Source organism: Taeniopygia guttata, chromosome 2, assembly GCF_048771995.1.
Source record: "Taeniopygia guttata chromosome 2, bTaeGut7.mat, whole genome shotgun sequence".
Classification (NCBI taxonomy): domain Eukaryota; kingdom Metazoa; phylum Chordata; class Aves; order Passeriformes; family Estrildidae; genus Taeniopygia; species Taeniopygia guttata.
The window spans coordinates 104,337,749-104,357,500 of NC_133026.1; the positions used below are offsets into that span (position 1 = coordinate 104,337,749).

At 40.4% G+C, this 19,752-nt stretch overlaps 2 protein-coding genes across 2 annotated transcripts in view; both read right to left on the reverse strand.

Moving 5' to 3' along the window:
* Window positions 1-2,129: 2,129 nt before the first annotated feature.
* Window positions 2,130-10,072, reverse strand: TYMS (thymidylate synthetase). Its single transcript, XM_030266063.3, has 7 exons — window positions 9,763-10,072; window positions 9,376-9,449; window positions 7,898-8,072; window positions 5,677-5,778; window positions 4,257-4,432; window positions 2,857-2,928; window positions 2,130-2,401 (listed from the first exon to the last, which is right to left on the reverse strand). The coding sequence occupies exons 1-7, from the start codon at window positions 10,055-10,057 to the stop codon at window positions 2,264-2,266; spliced, it is 1,032 nt and encodes a 343-aa protein (XP_030121923.2). The 5' UTR covers window positions 10,058-10,072; the 3' UTR covers window positions 2,130-2,263.
* Window positions 10,073-12,096: 2,024 nt separating this feature from the next.
* CLUL1 (clusterin like 1) overlaps window positions 12,097-19,752 on the reverse strand; it is a 15,851-nt gene continuing 8,195 nt past the window's right edge. The window contains exons 6-9 of the mRNA XM_041714707.2: window positions 19,192-19,329; window positions 15,323-15,537; window positions 14,038-14,208; window positions 12,097-12,234 (exon numbers count right to left, since the gene is read on the reverse strand). Coding sequence (XP_041570641.2) covers window positions 14,041-14,208; window positions 15,323-15,537; window positions 19,192-19,329 — 521 coding nt within the window. The 3' untranslated portion in view covers window positions 12,097-12,234; window positions 14,038-14,040. The remainder of the gene's footprint in view (window positions 12,235-14,037; window positions 14,209-15,322; window positions 15,538-19,191; window positions 19,330-19,752) is intronic.

A 19,752-nucleotide genomic window follows, 5' to 3' on the forward strand; every position in this document is an offset into this window, starting at 1 on the left:
GAAGTGTGCTGTTGAAATGCTTTTTATATGTTTCTAATCTTTTTCTGAGCACCATAAACCTTCTTGGTCTTCAAGGTACAAGCTTCACTTCAACTGCTATTGGTAGTAAATTGTGATAATAAAGGGAAACAGTGAAGTTGTAATTAATTCCTATACGTAAAACAAGGAGTTTTAAGTATAGCTCTATAGAGACTGGTCTGCTTATGTATGCTATGTATGTCCATACACCTAACTCCTCTGCAATTTATGAAGAGAAGCAAATGATTCCCATTCTGAATTCTTCTCTTGACTAGGATTCCTGTCCTGGATAACCACTGAGACTGCTAATTCCCACTAGTAAAGCCTTGAGGGCAGCTTTATTTCACATCCTCTCTGGCTACATTTGCTAAAATGTCCTGCAGAATCCACCTTATCTGCAGTGTTACATAAAGTGGATTCCAGCAAAAAGAACTTTACTTGCTAAGTGTAGGCAGAACTGTTACGTGAATGTGCAGCTTAATCTGTTTCCTTGTACTTTAGAGGACTGTAGGAACACTCAAGAACCTTTAACTTAAAAAAGTACTGCACATGGTAAGAAGTGGCTGACAACCTACAGCTGGGACCTACCATTAACAAAACCATCTGCACCATCTGAACTAGAATAGACTAGTCTGACTTTAGATTTCACACTAGTAGAGGTGAATGAAGTTTATTAGGAGGAGCCTGTGATAAAGCTCTCAGGTGTGGTTAACTGCTGCTACTACCTGTGAGCTCAGTAATTTGAGAGAAGACCCAGGTGCTTTCTACTACAGGTTGGCTACTGAGCATCCATTTAACGCAGCCTCAGAAAAGGATGAGGTTTGACCACTCCAAGCTTCTCACAGGATCTAAGCTGAAAGAGCTCAGTCTGATCATCTCTCTTCAAGAATGATGCACTACAGTGTATTACTAAGAAACTTTCTAATAAGCAATGGTCTCTTTACATTTGGTGTGCTTACAACAGGCAGAGATGGTTTTTTTGTGCAGTCTTCTTGTGTTGGGCTAAATGTCAGGAAAAGAGAACAAAATACATAAAAAATACAAAAATATTAGTCTCAATATCAGTGATCAATATAAGGAAAATCAGCCTAATAACATGCAAGCAATTTTTATACAAAGTAAGATTTTCAAAGTTATGATCAGTTTGGTTTAAGAAAGATTCAGTGATCCTCGTATGCAGGACTCTGAATGAAAGCACACTGATTATTAAATTCTTTGAATTATCTGGAATTGTGGAGTTTTCCAATACTAACCAGTTTATTGACTTTAAAATTTAATTTTAAAAATTACTATGCATTTTTCTACATGTTCAAATATGTGTTGCCTATCCTATGAATATTAACGACATATCTACTCACAATTAAACTGCTGAAGAGGAATTTTATGCATTACTGCAGAAGGTACAAGGATAAGAAGACTTGAAAGCTGAATTCTGCTAGAATTTAATTAATGAACTCCATTCCTAAAAATACTATGATCTCTAGGTTTTACTGCTCCAGGCTGCAAAATTAGTCCATCTTTGTGGGATCTGGTTTTAAATGGGGACAGACTGCAACTCTTCTTGATTTATATCACATCAGTAATTTCTGTAGGTTTGGGGAATAAAAAAATAATTGCTGCTACAGAGACATTATGCAGAGATTGCATTTCCAGCAAGATTCCATTAAAATCTTTTGCCTTCCTGACGGTTCATCTGTGAAGACCATGGGAAGTTTGTTTTGCCAGATGTTACCCTCCAAGATATTTTGCTTTCCAACCCTTTTTTACTACTAACTATAAAAAAACACACCAGAATTAAATATGCATAATGCCTTCCAGAAGATTTTTTTAAAAAAAGCTTTATTAAACATACACTCTTTAGACTATATTTAACGATTTCTCCCAATTTACAGGAATCCTCTATCACACAGACAAGTTCATATTTTCAGTACCTAATCAAGCATGTAGGCCTGTGCTATTCACACACAGTAATTGAATGCTAACAGAAATGGCCACTGGTAACTGAAACAATGTGTAGAAAAGCAGTTCTCTAGCAACTTAAAACTGGGTTAACATCTGCATGGCATATCAGAAATAATCATCTGTCCTGTACAACTACAGTGTAGGAGCACTGAAGACAAATCTGGCCTGTGGCTATTTAACAATAAAGAAAATACCTTTTGAAGCACATAAAAGCCACACCCCTTTAGAGAACTAAGTAGCTTAGGTGCATTTCCACGTTAATATTTACTGCTCGTTTATAGCATTAGACAGCCATCTCCATTTTAATAGGTGGATGAGGATTATAATCTTCAATCTGAAAGTCTTCTGCCTTGAAGTTGCTGATGTCTGTAATCTCACGAAGAATTTTGAGTTTGGGGAAAGGTCTTGGCTCCCTCTGAAGCTGAAATAAAAGCAAGCTTACTGTATAAAGCTAACACTTGAAAGCAGAGATTCTGTGTCCTCAATCTCAAATCAGATTACACCATGTAGGAAAAAAATATTGAAGAAAATTCCAAGACAGGTAGAATCTACCTTAGTATTTTCACTGATATATTAGAAAAACATTTTCTTTTGTGTTATTTGGATTAGGTGGAATTATTTTCAAAGTTAAAAGTGCAGATTTTGGCTCTCTAATTTGGTTTTAGAGTAGTGCACAGATGTACACTTCAATCATGCTTGTATTGTATATCTGTTTGCAACCTGGACTGATGTTAATGCAGTTATTAGGATAGAAAAGAGGTTAAAAAAACCCACAAAAATTAACATCTGCAAAAGGATATATAAAATATCGAGGTAATTTTACATTGACTAAGCACTGTGGAAGATAAAAGGATAGAGTACAGAATAAGTACTTACTTGGACTTTTAGAGGTTCCACATGGTTCAAATATATGTGAGCATCCCCCAAGGTGTGTATGAACTCTCCAGGCTGAAAAGAAAGAAGAATAAATGTGGTTTTCAAACAGACAGGTTCTAACATTACAATGCTTACAGTATTGATTCTCAGCATCTGGCTAGTGTGGAATTGCCACTTCTGTACAGGATTGTATCCTTGAAAGCTGTGAAGGGCACAAGCTTCTCTGACTAATGCATAATTAATGGAAAATATAATGAAATTTCCACTAGCTTACCAAAAAATTTATCTTTCAAATCCTGCTGTGACAGCAGCTTTGGTAAATGAATGGAGCAATACTGATCTGCACACTGAGACAGAACCAGGTGCAGCAGTGACATCCAGCCTTTCCACTCCTCTTCTAGTGAGTACAACTCGCCAAAGCTGGCTTCAGAGCAGCTGCCTCAGCCACTACTAAACTGCAGTGGAGGTGCCAGGCACAGACAAGCACCCAGAGCTTGCAGGCTCTGTGACTTAGCAGCCCCTGAGCAATGGCATTTCACATGGGGAAGTTTCATCAGCTCTTTTACTGGCCTGTGACCAGCACTGATCAGCCCTCAGATGTGTTACACTGAAAACCACCAAAGCCATGAGAGGAAGTAGCTGAGAGGCAACAGCTGGACATAACGTTAAGCTTTACTTTTTTTAGTACCTTGGACTAATTTCTGTGGCTGCTGTGAAGCCTGATTCTTTCCTATTGCCCTGTTTTAAGAAGTTGCCCTTAGTGTTGCTGGTAGCAGGAGGATTAGGCACTGAAGGCCTTTTTACTATAATTTTTACATGCTCTAAAGAAAAGGGGTTTTCCCTTGCACAAGACTGTTGTGCATTTAAGTTTCTCTGCCAAATTACAAAATACAGCTCTGAAGTCAGGGCAAGAGCTACTTGAGCACATACTACCATTCAACATAATCATCTACAGTAGGAAATCAAAGAAATACACATCTGAAATTATACCTGGAAGTTTGATGGGCAGAATATCCAAATTAGAACCTTGACAGCAACTGCTGAGCTACTGTTCACTTCCAATAAACACATGTTACAAAATCTAATCACTTGAATATTACTATCCCATCAGGACAAGCACTCAGTTCAGATTTCTAAGACTAGTGAACAGGTCAGTCTTGACATATTCAAGGCATGAAAGAATCTTCTGCTTAACCCGAATTTTAAAATTCTTACATTGCTGATTCTAACCGTCCATACAAACCAGAAGCAATTCATATCAAATTCACAGGGTCCACATATATCAGCAAGATTTCAAACAGTATGCTTATTCCAGTTTTCCTTGGACGTGACATAAAGAGCCTTATCTTTTAGTCCCTCATTTCTCAGACAAGAATAAATAAGATGATTAAATAGCCTACCTTCAGCCCTGTGACATGGGCAATCATGTACGTGAGCAGTGAATAGCTGGCAATATTAAAAGGCACTCCTAGTCCCATGTCTCCAGACCTCTGATAGAGTTGGCAAGACAATTCACCATTTAGAACGTAGAACTGGCAAAGGGCATGACACGGAGGCAAAGCCATCAGGGAAATATCTAGGAATTGAGGTACAGAAGGTGGAGGGGGGACAAAACATTAAGAGCATTAGTGTGTTATGAATGTAGAAGATGCAAAACCTAAACAAGCATGTAATGAGATACAGTAGAGAGCCAACTGCACTGCCATTCTGTTCCTTTTTCTCTTGTTTCTAAGCACATGCTGCCCAAGCAATTAAGTCCAGGTCATGACAAGCTGTCTCCTGGGTTGTATGACCAGAAAGTTATAAACAGATATTCCACAGAACAGACTTATGCCATAATGTTGCACAGCAGTTTATTTCTACTCACCTTGGTGAGACAGCTGAATTCCCTAAAGGAAGACATTAAGAGTAAAATTAAGCATATACCCTAAAGCAAATTCCAACTGCTTCATCTTACTCTCTTCCCATTGCAATGTGCTTGTTGAGATATAAAAGTAATGATTATTTTTTAAAAAATGAGAAATCAGAAGATCTTTTGAGTGTTTTTCTATGCTTAAAAAGTGCAGAGAGTAAAATTACAGCTTGGCAAAGAAAACTTTCACCAGATATTTTCTGAGAATACATGCCAGTGATGGATCAGCAGATTTCACCTGGCAATGTTTACCCTTGAAAATAACAGCAATAGCATGTGGCATACCCTTTCAGACAACAGTGGAAAATGCTATGTGATTTTTTTGGAGCACAGATTTATCACTGGTGAAAGTTAAACATTCTCTTACAGTAGCTCTTGTTTAGAAGTTGCCTTACAGAGTGAATGGATATCTATGTATAAACAGACCCTATCATTCAGTATGATATGATACAGGTTCATCATACGAACCCATGTCCAAGGAGAAGATTACAACACAAATAATATTTTTGTTCTCTAGTTTTAAGGGTTAAGTTTACAATAGATTACATGGCTAAAAGCCAGGCACATTGCTTTAATATAGTTTTTATGGTTTGGGTTTTTTACAGTTTGGGTTTTTTACTGTCTTTGAGTAGACTGTATGCCAAAGACACTGGTATATCCCTCACTTTAGCATGGAGAGAAAAACTTTGAAGCAACAGTTCATAATCTTTTAGGTCTGAACATGAGGATAAAGTAGAAAGAGAATCAAGATTATAACCCCTGGCCAGTTTTACAGCACTCCTGGTAGTTTTATAAAGAATGAACAAGGACACCGAATGGAACTGACTGTTGACACAAGAACAGAACACAATTTAGCACACAGCAATATAATGTGCAACCACATTCACTTTACGCCAGCTGTTCGATACCTTTGGGATTCCAAGCACACATAATGATTCTTCTGTCATCTGGATTGGTTTTGATCGTTTCAATCACCTTTTGCAACTGATCAACTCCTTGGTTGGAGTAATCTGAAGAAATATAACAAGTAAGATCTAAATCAGACAGATTCAAGTCACGGTATTTTTTTAACACCCAGCCCATCTCCCACTGAAAAGTCACACCCAAATGACAACCTCTGAACATTTTATTGCAACTTTGAAGTTGATTAATAAGTTGGCACCATCCAAACATGTTCTTGGTCTTTCTTAGGATGCTCCAGAGCTTTTAAAGTTCTTATGATGATATTTCTGTATGTCCCCCCCAATTCTTTTGTGTGTTTTGAGTACCTTTAGCACCCACAGAAATAGGACCAGTCCTATTTATTCCATTTTCAACCACTTGATTTATTTTAAGACCAACTAAAAAGTCTGTCTAATCACTAAACCCCAAGAAACAGAAGTTGTAATACAAAAAACTAGCTGGACAAAGATGATACTTTATCACTCATTATGACTTTTTACCTAAACAAGACAAGAGCTCTACTGGAAAGGACAAGATATTACCACCTAGTCAGTCATGGTATTTAGACTGATTTGCTTATTGCATTTCTGAATTAAAATGCCTTTCAAACATTCAATTTGCATGCCACAGTGCTCCTTCTTATATATAAAACAACAAAAAAAATTATGCCCAGACCAGTGTGCCAGCCTTCTTTACACACTCAAAAGCAGAAAGTTTTTGACAGATGAATAAATGCATCCATCTAGCACTCTCAAGGTCATGTATGAAAACTAAATTCCCTAAACTAAATAGCATTTCGCTCCAGAAAGGAACTTTAATCATGTGTAGCACAGGATATTATATTTCACCCAATGACACTCACAGGCTGAATTTTAGGCTCAATACCAGTTAAGTAAGAAATTTTCTGAAATGAACTGACCATCAGAATGGATTTCAGAATAATGAAGTCATTAGTCATTAATAATTGTTCTGACTCATGTCAGTCAATTAGCATGGCTGGTAACTACTTTTTTCTAATAACTCTGACTGCAGCAACACCAAATTATGGTTACAGGGAGACCAAGCTGGCAAACAAGGTAGTAATACACAATTAGCATCTCAAGGAACTCTTCTGCCAGCTATCTGTGCCAGAAGCCTTGTCAAATGGTTATGTTAGTTCCTGAAGCTACTTACCTATACATTAGTAATGCAACTTAAGGAAATCTATTTGTAAGGAAAACTATGGGAATTTATCTTGTTCATTTTTTCCATGCTACGTTGTGCCTTAGACGTTTTAAGATGAGAAACTGTAAGTTTTCAGATGTGTCAGTTCATAATTTGCATCATTTGTGTTACCATAAAACTGTATTCTGCTAGTGGCCAACATGCCTATACTAAATCTAATATCAGTAATTAATGTAAGCTGCAATTTGAAGCTGTTTTGAAAACAAACAAATAAGAAAACTCACCTAGAAAAGTAACCATGTTGTTAATCCAACTTAAAGAAAATTACACCAGATAGTGACAATCTGGTTTTTGACCCCTTTTCCCCCTTTTCCTTAATGGCAGTCCTCTAAGCATTTTCTGTAACCTCTCCTTCAGGGACTTCGAAAAGAGGAACCAATACATTTGAGAGTCAGTTTAATAAACAAGTTCCTCTGAAAATACCAACAGGTACTGCATCACATCAGAACCCGTCACAGCTGTTCTGTCCACAGCATCATCAGCTGTGGAAACAGCCTACTTTGTTCCAGATGCAGAATGGGAAAATCTTTCTCTTCACTGCCTCCAGTGAATGTAGTGTACTGATGCCAGTTCTTTCCAGCATAACAATTTCATGGACCCTGCACTGGTATAAAAAGATGGCAGCCTGTGTTCTGTCATCAAATGGAGCTAGCTCAGGTTTCTGGACTGCAGCACACACATCATTCCAGCCATCAGCAATCACATCTGCTCTAGGTAAAAAGAGTAACAGTGTGTGCCTTATGACTCATCTGTTCCACAAATACCAAACTATAGTACACAAAGCTACATCTTTCAGGATAATTCAGATTGAGTAAGGAAAAAAAGTTAAATTAACTCTCTCAAACACTCTTTATTCTGGCTATCAGCTTGCTGTAAATGGTTTTTTAAGAACATTCCATTCCACACACGGTTCTGGAAATGATGTGTCACTGAGCACTCAAGACTGTATTTGGATGTGATTACCTGTATGCATATCTTTGTATTCTGCTCCAAAATGCCTCCACTGGAAACCATACACTGGTCCCAAATCACCTTCCTCTCTGGTGCTGAAACCTTGCTTATCCAGGAACTCACGCGACCCATTAGCATCCCAAATCTTCACACCTTTTGCAGAGAGCTCTTTGGCATTTGTAGAACCCTATAAAACACAGTGAGAAGTCTGCATCCTAATTCCAACACAGAAGCATGATTTAGAACAGTTGTATTAAGCTTTGCCAGTCCACAGTATTTCTCCATTCATAAAGGATGAGCAGTGTAATTAATGTTCTGGATGAGGTTCTTGCACATGGAGACAGAACAAAACTTGTGAGCAACACCCTGGGATGGAGTTTGAGGTGCCACGCTGCTGTTGTTTAACTCAGGATTCTCACACTTTGTGAATGCACAAACAGCCTCAAGGTCAACTGTGGAATGTCATTTCGTATTTGCAGAGAACAAGATGTTACTTTACAGACTGATGAAAATAGACTAACAAAAAATGTATGGCCTAGGCATAGTCTTTTCCAAGTCACCTCTAATAAGCTTAAGGGCTTAAAAATCCTTTTTTTAAAATAACAAAAATTAGAAAATAACCCAGAAAAATGTCACTGAATCCTGCAAGATGTCCAAATCTGCACACTCAAAAATCCAACACAGAAATTATGCTGTTTGGGGGAGTGTCTAGTATTTTACATTAAAACAAAAACAAACAAACAAAAAACCCCCCAAAACAAACAAACAACAAAAAAACACCAAAAAAACCAAAACCAAACAAAAAATCAAACAAAACTGAAAGCTTTTAAAAAATAAGTTTGCATTTGAGTCCTGCTATCTAGCAAATGCTTATGTGGATTCTTCCATATCTGCACAATATCAAAACACAGAAAGGAACCCTTACATTGTAATGAACTAACTATAGTTAAATTTTATTTAGTATAATAAATAAAATTTATGTACAGCTATTAGGTCTGTTAGATCTCATTTTTTTGTTACTAAAAAATTCTAGCATTTACATCAGCCTTACTTCACCCGTGGTTCCACACTGCTTTTTTCTGTTCAAATCAATCTGTCTAAATATTAAAAAGCAGATCATTAAATTACCCAATATCTGTCTCATATTATTATTTCTGATTTAAAAACAAAGATAAGAGACTGCATTAGGCTTTATAGCTGTGGAGTATACTCAATTTAGTCCAAGCTCTCACTATTTCAAATTTTCTCCCTTAACAATAAATAGAAGAAAAACTGTTCTGATTGCACTGATAGCAATAGTCTGCACTAAAATGCAGAATGTCTTGAAGATAATGGCCTTCCATGTGTGGTCACAGTATTAGGGTGTTGCACTTCTGTAATAAGAACAGAAGCATTTGCAGTTATCCAAATGCCTTAATCCACTGCCCAGCTGTTGGTTCTGTTTATGCCACTCTCGGGCCACCACCCACAGAGACACCCAAATACCGAACCTTGATGAACCACAGCAGCTCCTCCAGCACTCCCTTCCAGAACACCCTCTTCGTTGTGAGCAGTGGAAACTGATCTGCAAAAGAGGTCCAGAGTGTCAGCGGGGACCAGCCATTTGGCAGGGTGAACAGACTTCGGCTTTTCTCCACACAGAGGGCAATGCCACCCCCTGACATTGTGAGGCGGGGATATGAAATAGGGAGTTGGGAGAGGATGTGTAGCTCCTATGGTCAGACCCCTCGGGTGGGGGGGAGCTGGACAGCCCCGGCGTGTGAGACCCCCACACTCATCCCGGCTCAGTGCGGGGGCAGGGAGCAGGGACAGGAGCAGGGACAGGGAGCAGGGGCAGGGAGCAGGAACAGGGAGCCGGGGGTCCCGGCGGTGCCCACCTCTCAGGCTGTACCGCGCCTGCATGCCGAACACGGAGATGGTGCCGGTGCCGGTGCGATCCTCCCGGCGGTGGCCGTGCTGCAGGATGTGCCGCACCTGCTGCAGGTACTGCTGCTCGCCGGGCTCCGGGCGGGCGGCGGGGCCGCCCAGCAGCTCCCCTTCGGCGGGCATGGCGAGCGAGCGGCTCCGGCTGCGCGCCTCTCCCGGCCCGCCAGAGCCCGATTTCCCGCCAGAGCCCGATTTCCCGCCAAACGGCGCTGAGGGGCGGGCGGGGCGGAGCGGCGCCACCGCCATCTCCTCCCTCGCCCACCGCCTTCCCTTTCCCCCTCCCTTTCCTCCTCCAGTACCCCGAGGTGCTCAGCGCCGCTGGCTGTACGGCCCGCTGTGGTCCTGAATGGCGCGGTTCCCCCTGAGGGAGAGCTGGCCCCAGCCAGTGCCCCGAACCACTCCGGCTCGTTTAGCTTGGATATTAGGAGGAGTTTCTTCACAGAAAGGTTAATCACATATCAGAATGAGCTGCCCATTCCCAATGGATGCTCCAGGGAGCCACCGTCCCTGGAGGTGTTTGAGGAAAGACGAGGTGGCATGTAGTGCCATATTCTAGCAGGCATGGTGGTGTTCCATCAAAGTTACCCCCAGTATCTCCGAGGTCTTTTCGTACTTGATTCATTGTGTATTCTGTCACTTCGTTCTGCTCTAGTGGCACCATAAGCGCTCTCCTGGTTCATCCCGTGCTGGAACGTGCAGTTGACATTAGTCATCCTTCGCCCTCTCTTTGCAGCCTCAGGCATCATATTTTGGAGCTGAACAAGACCAAAGCGTTCAGCTGGGCCTGGCAGGCCACATGCATTTGCCACAAGATCCCCCCAGCTGGGATGTCCCAAATGGCCAAAGCCCCTGTGCCAGCCTCCCTTGTCTCCCCTGCTGTGGTGCCATGCCCCATGCACAGCTCACCTTCCACAGTGACACAGTCCAGCAGTATCATCCTGACCTAAGCTTCCAAAGCCAGGTTCTTTTCATGCCATATCACCAGGTACCTGCTTCATATTTTATTGGCCCATTTGCTGCTCACTAAGGGTAGTACTCATTGCTTGTGTTTATTTGGTCTCATCGTGTGAATCTCAGCTTCATCCATATCCCAGTGTCATTTTGCATCCCGACTCATGTCTGATTGCAGCTGTTCCCAACATGGTGTCCTCTGAAAATTTTCTACGTGTGATCTCTGCTAGTCAGAAGAGACTGATTCTTCTCTGAATATTTCTTCATTAGTATCTCTTAGAAGTTAAGAATTTTGTAACAGTCACTTATCTCTGAGATAAAGGCCAGCTTTCTGACAAGTGATGTGTTTACAGGAGTTATGAGTGATAATCTCTCATGATTAGGGGCCTGAAATACAGATATATATGATGGAAATTAAGGAACACAGAGGACTGTAGATTAGAAAATGCTACCTTTCTTTGCAGCAGGCAGAAAATCATATTTTCCACTAATTAAAACAGTGAACGAACTTTTTTCTTGTATACTTCATGTGTATGTATAGAAGAAAAGGAAAACAGAAAATGTAAATAGGGTGTGGATATTTTTCTCTGCTCATATCTGATAAAGATGTTTTTGTACACTTTGAAATTAGCATGCTTCATTTAGCAGAGCTACAGATTGAAATGGTGCATATACCAGTGTGCAAAAAATGCTTAGAACAATGATACCGTAGCAAATGATACCAAATCACCTAGAGCTCTGCCTCTAGCTGAGAGCTATACCAGTTCTTAACCTTTATTATAATTTACAAATACCATTGAAAACTGATGTGTATAATTTAGGGAGAAACAAAGTTCTTTACTGATAAAGGATTTTAATTAATTAAGAAATTAACTCCAGAGCCAGACACTACTGTTTGTAAGAAATGCCAGTGGCAGAAGACTTACTCATTAGTGCATATTCAGATAAGTAATTTTATGTACACAATAAGCTTCAAAAGCAACTGGAAGAAAAATTGAATATTTTCATTGCAAAATAATATACTACATGCAGATGGAAATCTGGTTCCTTCAGACTTAGCTGAATGTCCAACAGCTGTAGGGATCAGTCTTGAAAAGGCTTTAGAATGTGCTTGAATGTAAGTATGCAAATAGAAATTACTTTTATGCTTACAGCTGATTATGTCCTTAAATCTTTTTATAACCAGAGCCATAGCTTGTTATCAAAGATTACCTTACTGACAACATAAATAACATTTTATTTAAATAAATTAATATTGAAATTGATTTGGTTTTGGGTTCGAGTTTAGAGATTTCATTTCTACAGTCTTTGGTTGATAGCTTATATGTCACAGTATTTAGTAAGCAACATTTTATTTATATGCAACTATTTTAACCACAGTAATTTAACAGTTAGCTATGTTGAGCATAGGGGTTGTTCAACTAAGGAGCATATACTTTATTTCAGGAAGAAAGAATTCACACTCTTCTTTCCTAGGAGGAAAAAAAAAGAAAAAAAGGAAGATTATACATTTTGTTTTTGAATGGAGAAAAATATGTTACAAAAGTAAGTATATGTGGAATGTACCACTGCCCTGCTATAGAAATACACATAATATAAAAAACAGACAGAAACTTTTCTTTTTCCCTCCCTTTCTGTTCTTATAGATCTGTCCAGTTTTCTTGTACAGTTTAAAATCTTTTTTTTTATCCATTACATTTTCATGTACTCTAAGCCTTGTGCAAACAGAATGGTAGTGTGATTTTGAAATCAACACTGCTTACTTTCCCCAGGTATGAAATGGCTACACAAGATATGTCCACAGGAAAATCAGGCTAAGAATCCAGCTAAAAATCATCATCAAACTACAGAAATAATTATTGCCATCATTAGGGCCTGAAAATTAGTATTCCATAATCTGAAAGAGTATTTATCATTTATATTTATAACTGCATATAAGTTACAGAGAATTTTGAAGAAAAATTGTAGAGAAAGTGTTGGAGCATTTTATTTCATATGTTTACAATTATCAACATGTAATTTCACCAACATTTACCTAAACAAAGTACATGGTTTATTCCAGTATGTCTAAATCCTGCAGCCCACCTCAGCCTCTCTAGTGGGAGTGATTTCTTTCCTTCATCAACTCAAAAAGTGTGCCTCTGACCTCAAAAGAAAAAGCAGATTTAATACAAAATGCTGAAATCTTCATCTATCTTGTTAATGTTGAATGCTCTTTTCCTGCCTCCTGAGTCTTCTCTTTGTGAGCAGGTCATTTCACACATCTCTTTGTGTGCAGCTTCAATTGCTCAGTTGAGAAAATCAGCTATGACCTAAACAGAAACAATGTCCAAATCTGGTCCTTCTCAGAAGATTTGCCTGAAAGTCTCATGTGTCTTGTGGCTCTATTCGCTGGAAGAGACAACTCTGAGAGTCAGAAGCCACTAAAGCTGTGCATCCCAGAGTCCCCTTGGAAGGGAAACACAGGGAAGGGTGGTTTACAAGTTTCACAGTAGTGTGATGTCACCTAAAACCATTCCATCTTTCCTGGGGATTCCCTGTGGGATTAGAGAATATAAAGCATTTGTTCTCCCTGCCTCTCTGCCCAGTTCTTCCTTCCTCTTCTTGAAATGTCTTAAGCAAGGAGAGAGCCTTCTTGTGTGTCCTTTTTACAAAAATGGTTGAATCCCATGACCAGGATCTTTCTGTGCATGATCCTGCAAGTTGAACTGTAGCCTCTATTAATAAACACTGTTAATCTGAGCAGTGTGCTGCTAATGCAGAAATGTTATGGCAAGACAGCTCTTCCAAGTCCTGGTGGTGATTCCACTTTGCCCTCCTTTATAATCAAAAATAATATGAGCATGCTCTCAAACACTACTGAAAATAAAATTTAAAAAAACAAGCATTATGAATAGTGATAATTTCAGTCCATGAATGGACACAAAGAGATGGTTTTTGATGCCAAGACACTGGACTGTGGTTGTGAGGCAATTCTTTTGTGAAGAAATATTTATCATCACATTACCTCATCCCAGCTGTTACTTAAGGATTGGGGGTTTCACAGATGTGTAAGTCAAATCATTTAATATCATGGTGCCTGTGTTTTGCAGGCTAGAACATTGAGTGTTTGTTTGCATTTTCCATAATGCTTGTGTTTTTCTCAATGTGTCCTTTCTGAGAAGTCAGTCTTGTATACACCATGACTGAATCTGGTTCCAACTTAAGTTCATTGCAATGTAAACAGCTTTCACGAGGAAGTGTGTTCTCTGTGAAAGCAGAAAGAATGAACTTACCATTTAAAAATTCTGCTTATACAATTGAAGTGCTTTCCCAGCTATGTATTCAATGAACTCAGGACTCTTGGGATCTAAGTTGGGAGGAACTTTAATGGTGAAAGTAGGTGAAGTCAGAACGTTCACATCTACCACAGTTTCGTCTTTACTGGAGGGATCCCCGGGTACCACCTAGAAGAGATCAGTAGTTTAGACACCACAAACTGCTGTGTGCTTTCAGTTTTGTTTATATCTGCTGTGCCCACTATCTTTAATAGGGGAACATTAAATAGGGGAATATTTGAGACTTGTCTGCTTTCTTCTGAAAAGAAATCACTTTCTTCTGAAAAGACTGTGGTTGTCTGAATTTGTGTAGGTGGTGGAAAGAGCTGACATGGCACTGCCAAGACCATGTTAAAGAACTGCATGTTAATGTTTATATCATGAGCTACACCTATAAAGAGCTTCTGTTCTCCTATTTAAAATTTCTGAACTGTCCCACTAAGTTAAATTCAACATTTGTGTGATTGAATTTCTTCATTCCTGTGTGTTTTTCTAAATCAGACTTAGTTCTGTAGCTTTATTTTCCTAGACCAGGTATCTCAGACTCAGTTGGGAAAATGTGCCTGGGTCCTGTTCCTATTTTGTGCTTTTTTTTTTTTTTTTTTTTTTTTTGGTGGATTGTACCATCATTTTGTATAAAGTTCTGGTAGTAATAGTAGTAATTCACTATATATGAGTGGATTTCTGAGTTAGGAGAGAGAATAAGGTCTGTCTATCCAGGATAATGGATAGAATTTACCTTGGATGTATCTTTGTGTGTGCAGATATGTATTTACTGAAATATTGACCAATGCTGTCAAGCATGTGCAGCTTCCATTGCAAAAATCTGTATAACATTTGCCTTCTTTGAACTTTGGAATATATAAGTACAGACACAGAGAGCTAGACATTCATCGATCCAGTGGAGGTGTGTTAGTGACTGGTGCAGTGCAATTTATCTGTGCAGGTAATCTGAGGCCAGTCAAAGCTGCTAGTGTCAATTTACTCTTATCAGACAGTGATTCAGGTTAGCCTGTCAGCCATCCATCAGACTAAAAGGATTTAGAGGAAAATAGTTTCTAATCTCAGGAGTTTCAGCTCATTGAGGGATTACCAAGCACACACAAATTCAAGATGAGTAGGGAAGTCATGCTGTAAAGCCAAACATTACACATGTATCAACATCCCCAGGCCTAAGGAGCGTAAACATGAGCAAAATGCAGTTTAAAGGCAGCAGTAGTTCCCTTCAGAAGACAACCCTTACCTTAACTATGTTGAAAATGTTTTCTGGTCCAATGGTCATGTTGGATAACTCAGACACCCATCCAAACCTTTCTTTCATTTTGTTCAGCAAGTAGGAAGTGTCCTCTGTGTGATGCCGAACCACCTGGAGAATCTGCTCATACTGCTCCCCTGAGAGATTAACCAGCTTAAAGGCTTCATCAAACTTTATGTGCAGCTCAGGAACGTTTGGGCAATCTGTTAGAAAAGACAGTGTTATGTCTTGTACTTTGTCTTTTCTGTCTGAAGAAATGAAAACTGTAAAAAAGCCTAGGGAGGGGGCATGGGTCTTCAAATAATGCTGAAAAAAGTAGAATATTTTTTGCTTACTGATTATAGTAAATTTAGTTTAGACTCAATAAGTAAATGAATGCATTATCCCATTTGTTGTATTAAAGCCATTTAGCAAGTTTATATAACATAATATAAGGTTTATATAATATTTCATGGCAATAGGTTTTCTGTTAATGCTAAATAAGATCTGGTAAATTTTACATATAGCAACTGCATAGTCTTCTTATACATTATGGGTCTTTTGTTAGCTCATATTCCATTATGAATCTATCCCAGGTATATAGACTGCAAGGCAGGGGCTGAGGGAGCAAAGTTCCTTCCACTGTAAGAGAAGTCCACGTGAGGAACCTTAACATATCTTAAGTGTGCAGGACCTGATGAGTCCAGAGGGAATTGGCTGATGTTGCCACTCTCCATGGTATTTGAAAAGTCATGGAAGAGAGGTGAAGTCTCTGGTAACTGGGAAAATGGAAATATTTAACTGATTTTTTTTTAAAAAGTGTTGTAAGATGGACCCTGAGGACTACCACTTTGTCAGCCTCACCTCTGTGCCTGGAAAGATTGTGGAACAGATCCTCAAGAAGTTCTGCTTAGGCACATGGAAGATAGGGAGGTAATTCGGGACAGCCAGCAGAGTGGCTTCACCAAGGGCAAGTCCTACCTGACCAGTCAGTGGCCTCCTATGATGGAATGATTCCATCAGTGGAGAAGGAAAGGGTAAGAGATGTCATTTATCTGTACTTCTGTAAGGCCATTAACGTGGTCCCCCACAACATCCTTCTCCTAAATTAGAGAGATAAGGATCTGATGGGTGGAATGTGTGGTGGATGAGGAATTGTGTGGATGGTCATATCCAGAGGGTAGTGGTCAGTGGCTTCATGCCCAGACAGGCATCATGGACAAGTGGTGTCCCTTAGGAGTCCATACTGGGACCAGTACCGTTTAATGTCTTCATCAATGACATGGGGATCAAGTGCACTCATGGCAGGCTCACAGAAGACACCAAGCTGACCGGTGTGGTTGACACACTCAGGGGTTGGGATGCCATGCAGAGGGACCTGGACAAGCTCATGAAGTGGGCCCAGGTGAACCTCATGAGGTTCAGCAAGGCCAAGTGCAAGGTGCTGCACCTGGGTTGTGGCAATTCCTATCAACACAAGCTGTAGGATGAACAGATTGAGAGCAGCCCTGCCAAGAAGGACTTGGGAGTACTGGTGGATGAAAAGCTGGACATGAACTGGCCATGTGTGCTCACAGCCCAGAAAGCCAAACACATCCTGGGCTGCATCAAAAGAATCATGGTCAGCAGCTTGAGGGAGGTGATTTTGCCCCCCAACTCTTCTCTCGAAAGACCCCTGAAGTACTTCATCCAAGTCTGGATTCTTGTATTGGTTTGGCACAGCACAGCCTGGTTTTAGGTAGCAGGGGGCCACAAAGATGGTGAGAAGCTGCTGGAAGCTTCCCACCATGTCTGGCAGATCCAATTGTTGATGACTCAGAAGATGGCCAAAACTGGGCCAACGAGAGAGGCTGGTGGTGCCTCTGTGATGACATATTTAAGAAGAAAATAAAAACAAAGTCACAGGGTTTTGCTTCTAGTCAGGGAAGAGGAGGAAGTGAGAACATGTGAGGGAAACAACATGGAGACACCAAGGTCAGTGGAGAAGGAGGGGAGGAGGTGCTCCAGACACTGCAGCCAAGATTCCTCTGCAGGCTGTGGTGAGACCATGGTGAGGCAGCTGTGCCCCTGCAGCCCATGGGGATCCACGGGGGATGCGGAGATCCACCCACAGCCCATGGGGATCCACAGGGGATGCAGAGATCCTCCCACAGCCCATGGGGGAGGTGCCCATGCTGGAGTGGGTGGATGCCTGGAGGAGGCTGGGATCCATGGAAGACCTGATGGAGAGAGAAGGCCCCTGCTTGCAGGCTGGAGCAGCCTGTCCCTGGGCACCCCGTGGGAAGAGAGCCATGTCACAGCAGTTTTGGGAGGACTGTCTTCCTGTGGGAGAGACTCATGTTGCAGCAAGTGTGGTATGACTGCTGCTTGTGAGAGTGGACCCATACCAGAGAAGTTCATGGAGAACTGTCTGCTGAGGGAGGGACTCCACAGCATCACAGGGGAAGGACTCCTCTCCCAGAGCAATGGAAGAAAATCTCAGTGATGAACTGAACCAAAAAAACCCCCATGTCCTGCACTATTGGTGGGAAGGAGGGAGGGGCTGGGGGAAGAAGGCATTTTAAGGACTTATTTTACTTCTCATTATCCTCCTCTGTTTCTGTTAATGATAAATTTCACTTTGCAATTAAAGTTGAGCCCTTTTTGCCCTTGAAATATTTATCCTGGTCCTTATCTCACTCATTAAGCCTTCATTAATTTTTTTTCTTTTCCCTCCTTTGCCCAGCCGTGACAGGGGAGGGTGAGCAAGTGACTCTCATGGGTGCTTGGCGTTGGGCCAGTGTCAAACCACAACAACTTCTCAGCACAGAATGACGTGGACCTGTTGGAGCAAGTGCAGAGGAGAGCCACAAAAACTGTTAGAGGATGGGAGCACCTCTCCTATTTATTAGGACAGGCTGAGAGAGCTGGGGTTATTCAGCCTGAAGAAGAGAAGATTCTGGGGACACTTACTATGGCCTTTGAATATAATTTGTGACCATCAGCCTGTAAGAAAGATGGGGACAAGAGGTAATGATTTTAAACTGAAAGAGGGTGGATTTAGATGGTATGTAAGATTTTACAATAAGGGTATTGAAACACTGAAACAAACTGTACAGAATTTGTAGATGTCCCATCCCTGGAAACATTTAAGGTCAGGTTCTGCGGGGCTTTGAGCAGTATGATCTAGATGAAGATGTCCCTGCTGATTTCTGGGGGTTTGGTCTAGATGACTTGTAAAGGTCCCTTTAATCCCAAATTATTATATGCTGCAGTGGGAGTTTTCCCCACTTATCACTTCTAGGTGATAAGTCTGAAGGTTTTTCAGGTGCCCATGGATGGTTTTGACAGAGCTCTGTCATCTCCTTATATACTAACATATAGTCCCCTTTTTCTCCTTCATGTCAGTTCTATTTGCAGACAAGGTTCAACAAAAAGTAATTACAGGCTCTTCAGCACCCGCTTTCATTGTGAGGAGCTGAATGGTACCTGAGGTTACACCTGCTTGTCAGCAGGAGAAGTGATTGTCAGGAGTTTGAGCTTCTCCTCACTTTCTGCTCAGCACTGCTGACCCAGGCAGGATCGACTGCCTGACATCTTGCTTCTCTGCAGGATGGCAGCTCTAAAAAAATACCTGTATATTTTGTTATAGGCTGTGGGACGTCTCTTTGGAGCACCAGTGGTATGTTAAGAGCTGAGCTATACTGACACTCTGTGGAGACAGTGGGGAAAGCTAATTGAAATCATCTGGCATGAGGAATGGTTATTGTAGCCGTGGTTACAGTAAAAACTCAATAACTAAATGTTAATTCCAGTAGAAAATTAAAACCTCAAAATCTATAAACCAGTAATCAATGCATTACATAAAGAAAAAAAAAAAAAGGAAAATAGTTATTTACCATGCAAAAGATTGTCTTGACATTTCTGGCATCTCTCATGAAACTGTGGGCATCCAGAGGAGTTCTCCCGGAGCTCCCTGCACTGAAGTCTCTGGTGTCCTGACACATTTTTTGAAAACATGCCACTTCTGTCAGGATCTAGAATGAAGTAATAGTATTTTTAGACTGCTGTTAAATTTAGAGTCTTTATAAGTATGCATTCATTACTGAGTCTGAGTGCTAGAATATAATTTCTTGTCCTTAATCCAAAGTATTTTGCATAAATACCTTTCCCTACCCCTCCACTTCCCCTCCTCCCCACAAAAATAAAAGGAATAAATTTTTAAAAAGTAGAAGTCAGGAGAAGATTCAAATCATGTTTTCTTTCAAGGAATTCATGCTGTAGTATATTCATTTTTAAAGACCTAGGAGTGTATTCCCCAGACATAACCAAACAATTGCTAATATTATTACACATTATTAGTAGTACATGTGAATTCTGGTAAGATCTTTTTGACCCTTAGAAGTCAAGATGTTTAATAATCACACACAGTTACATGAGAACATTGTAACTAAGTCTGC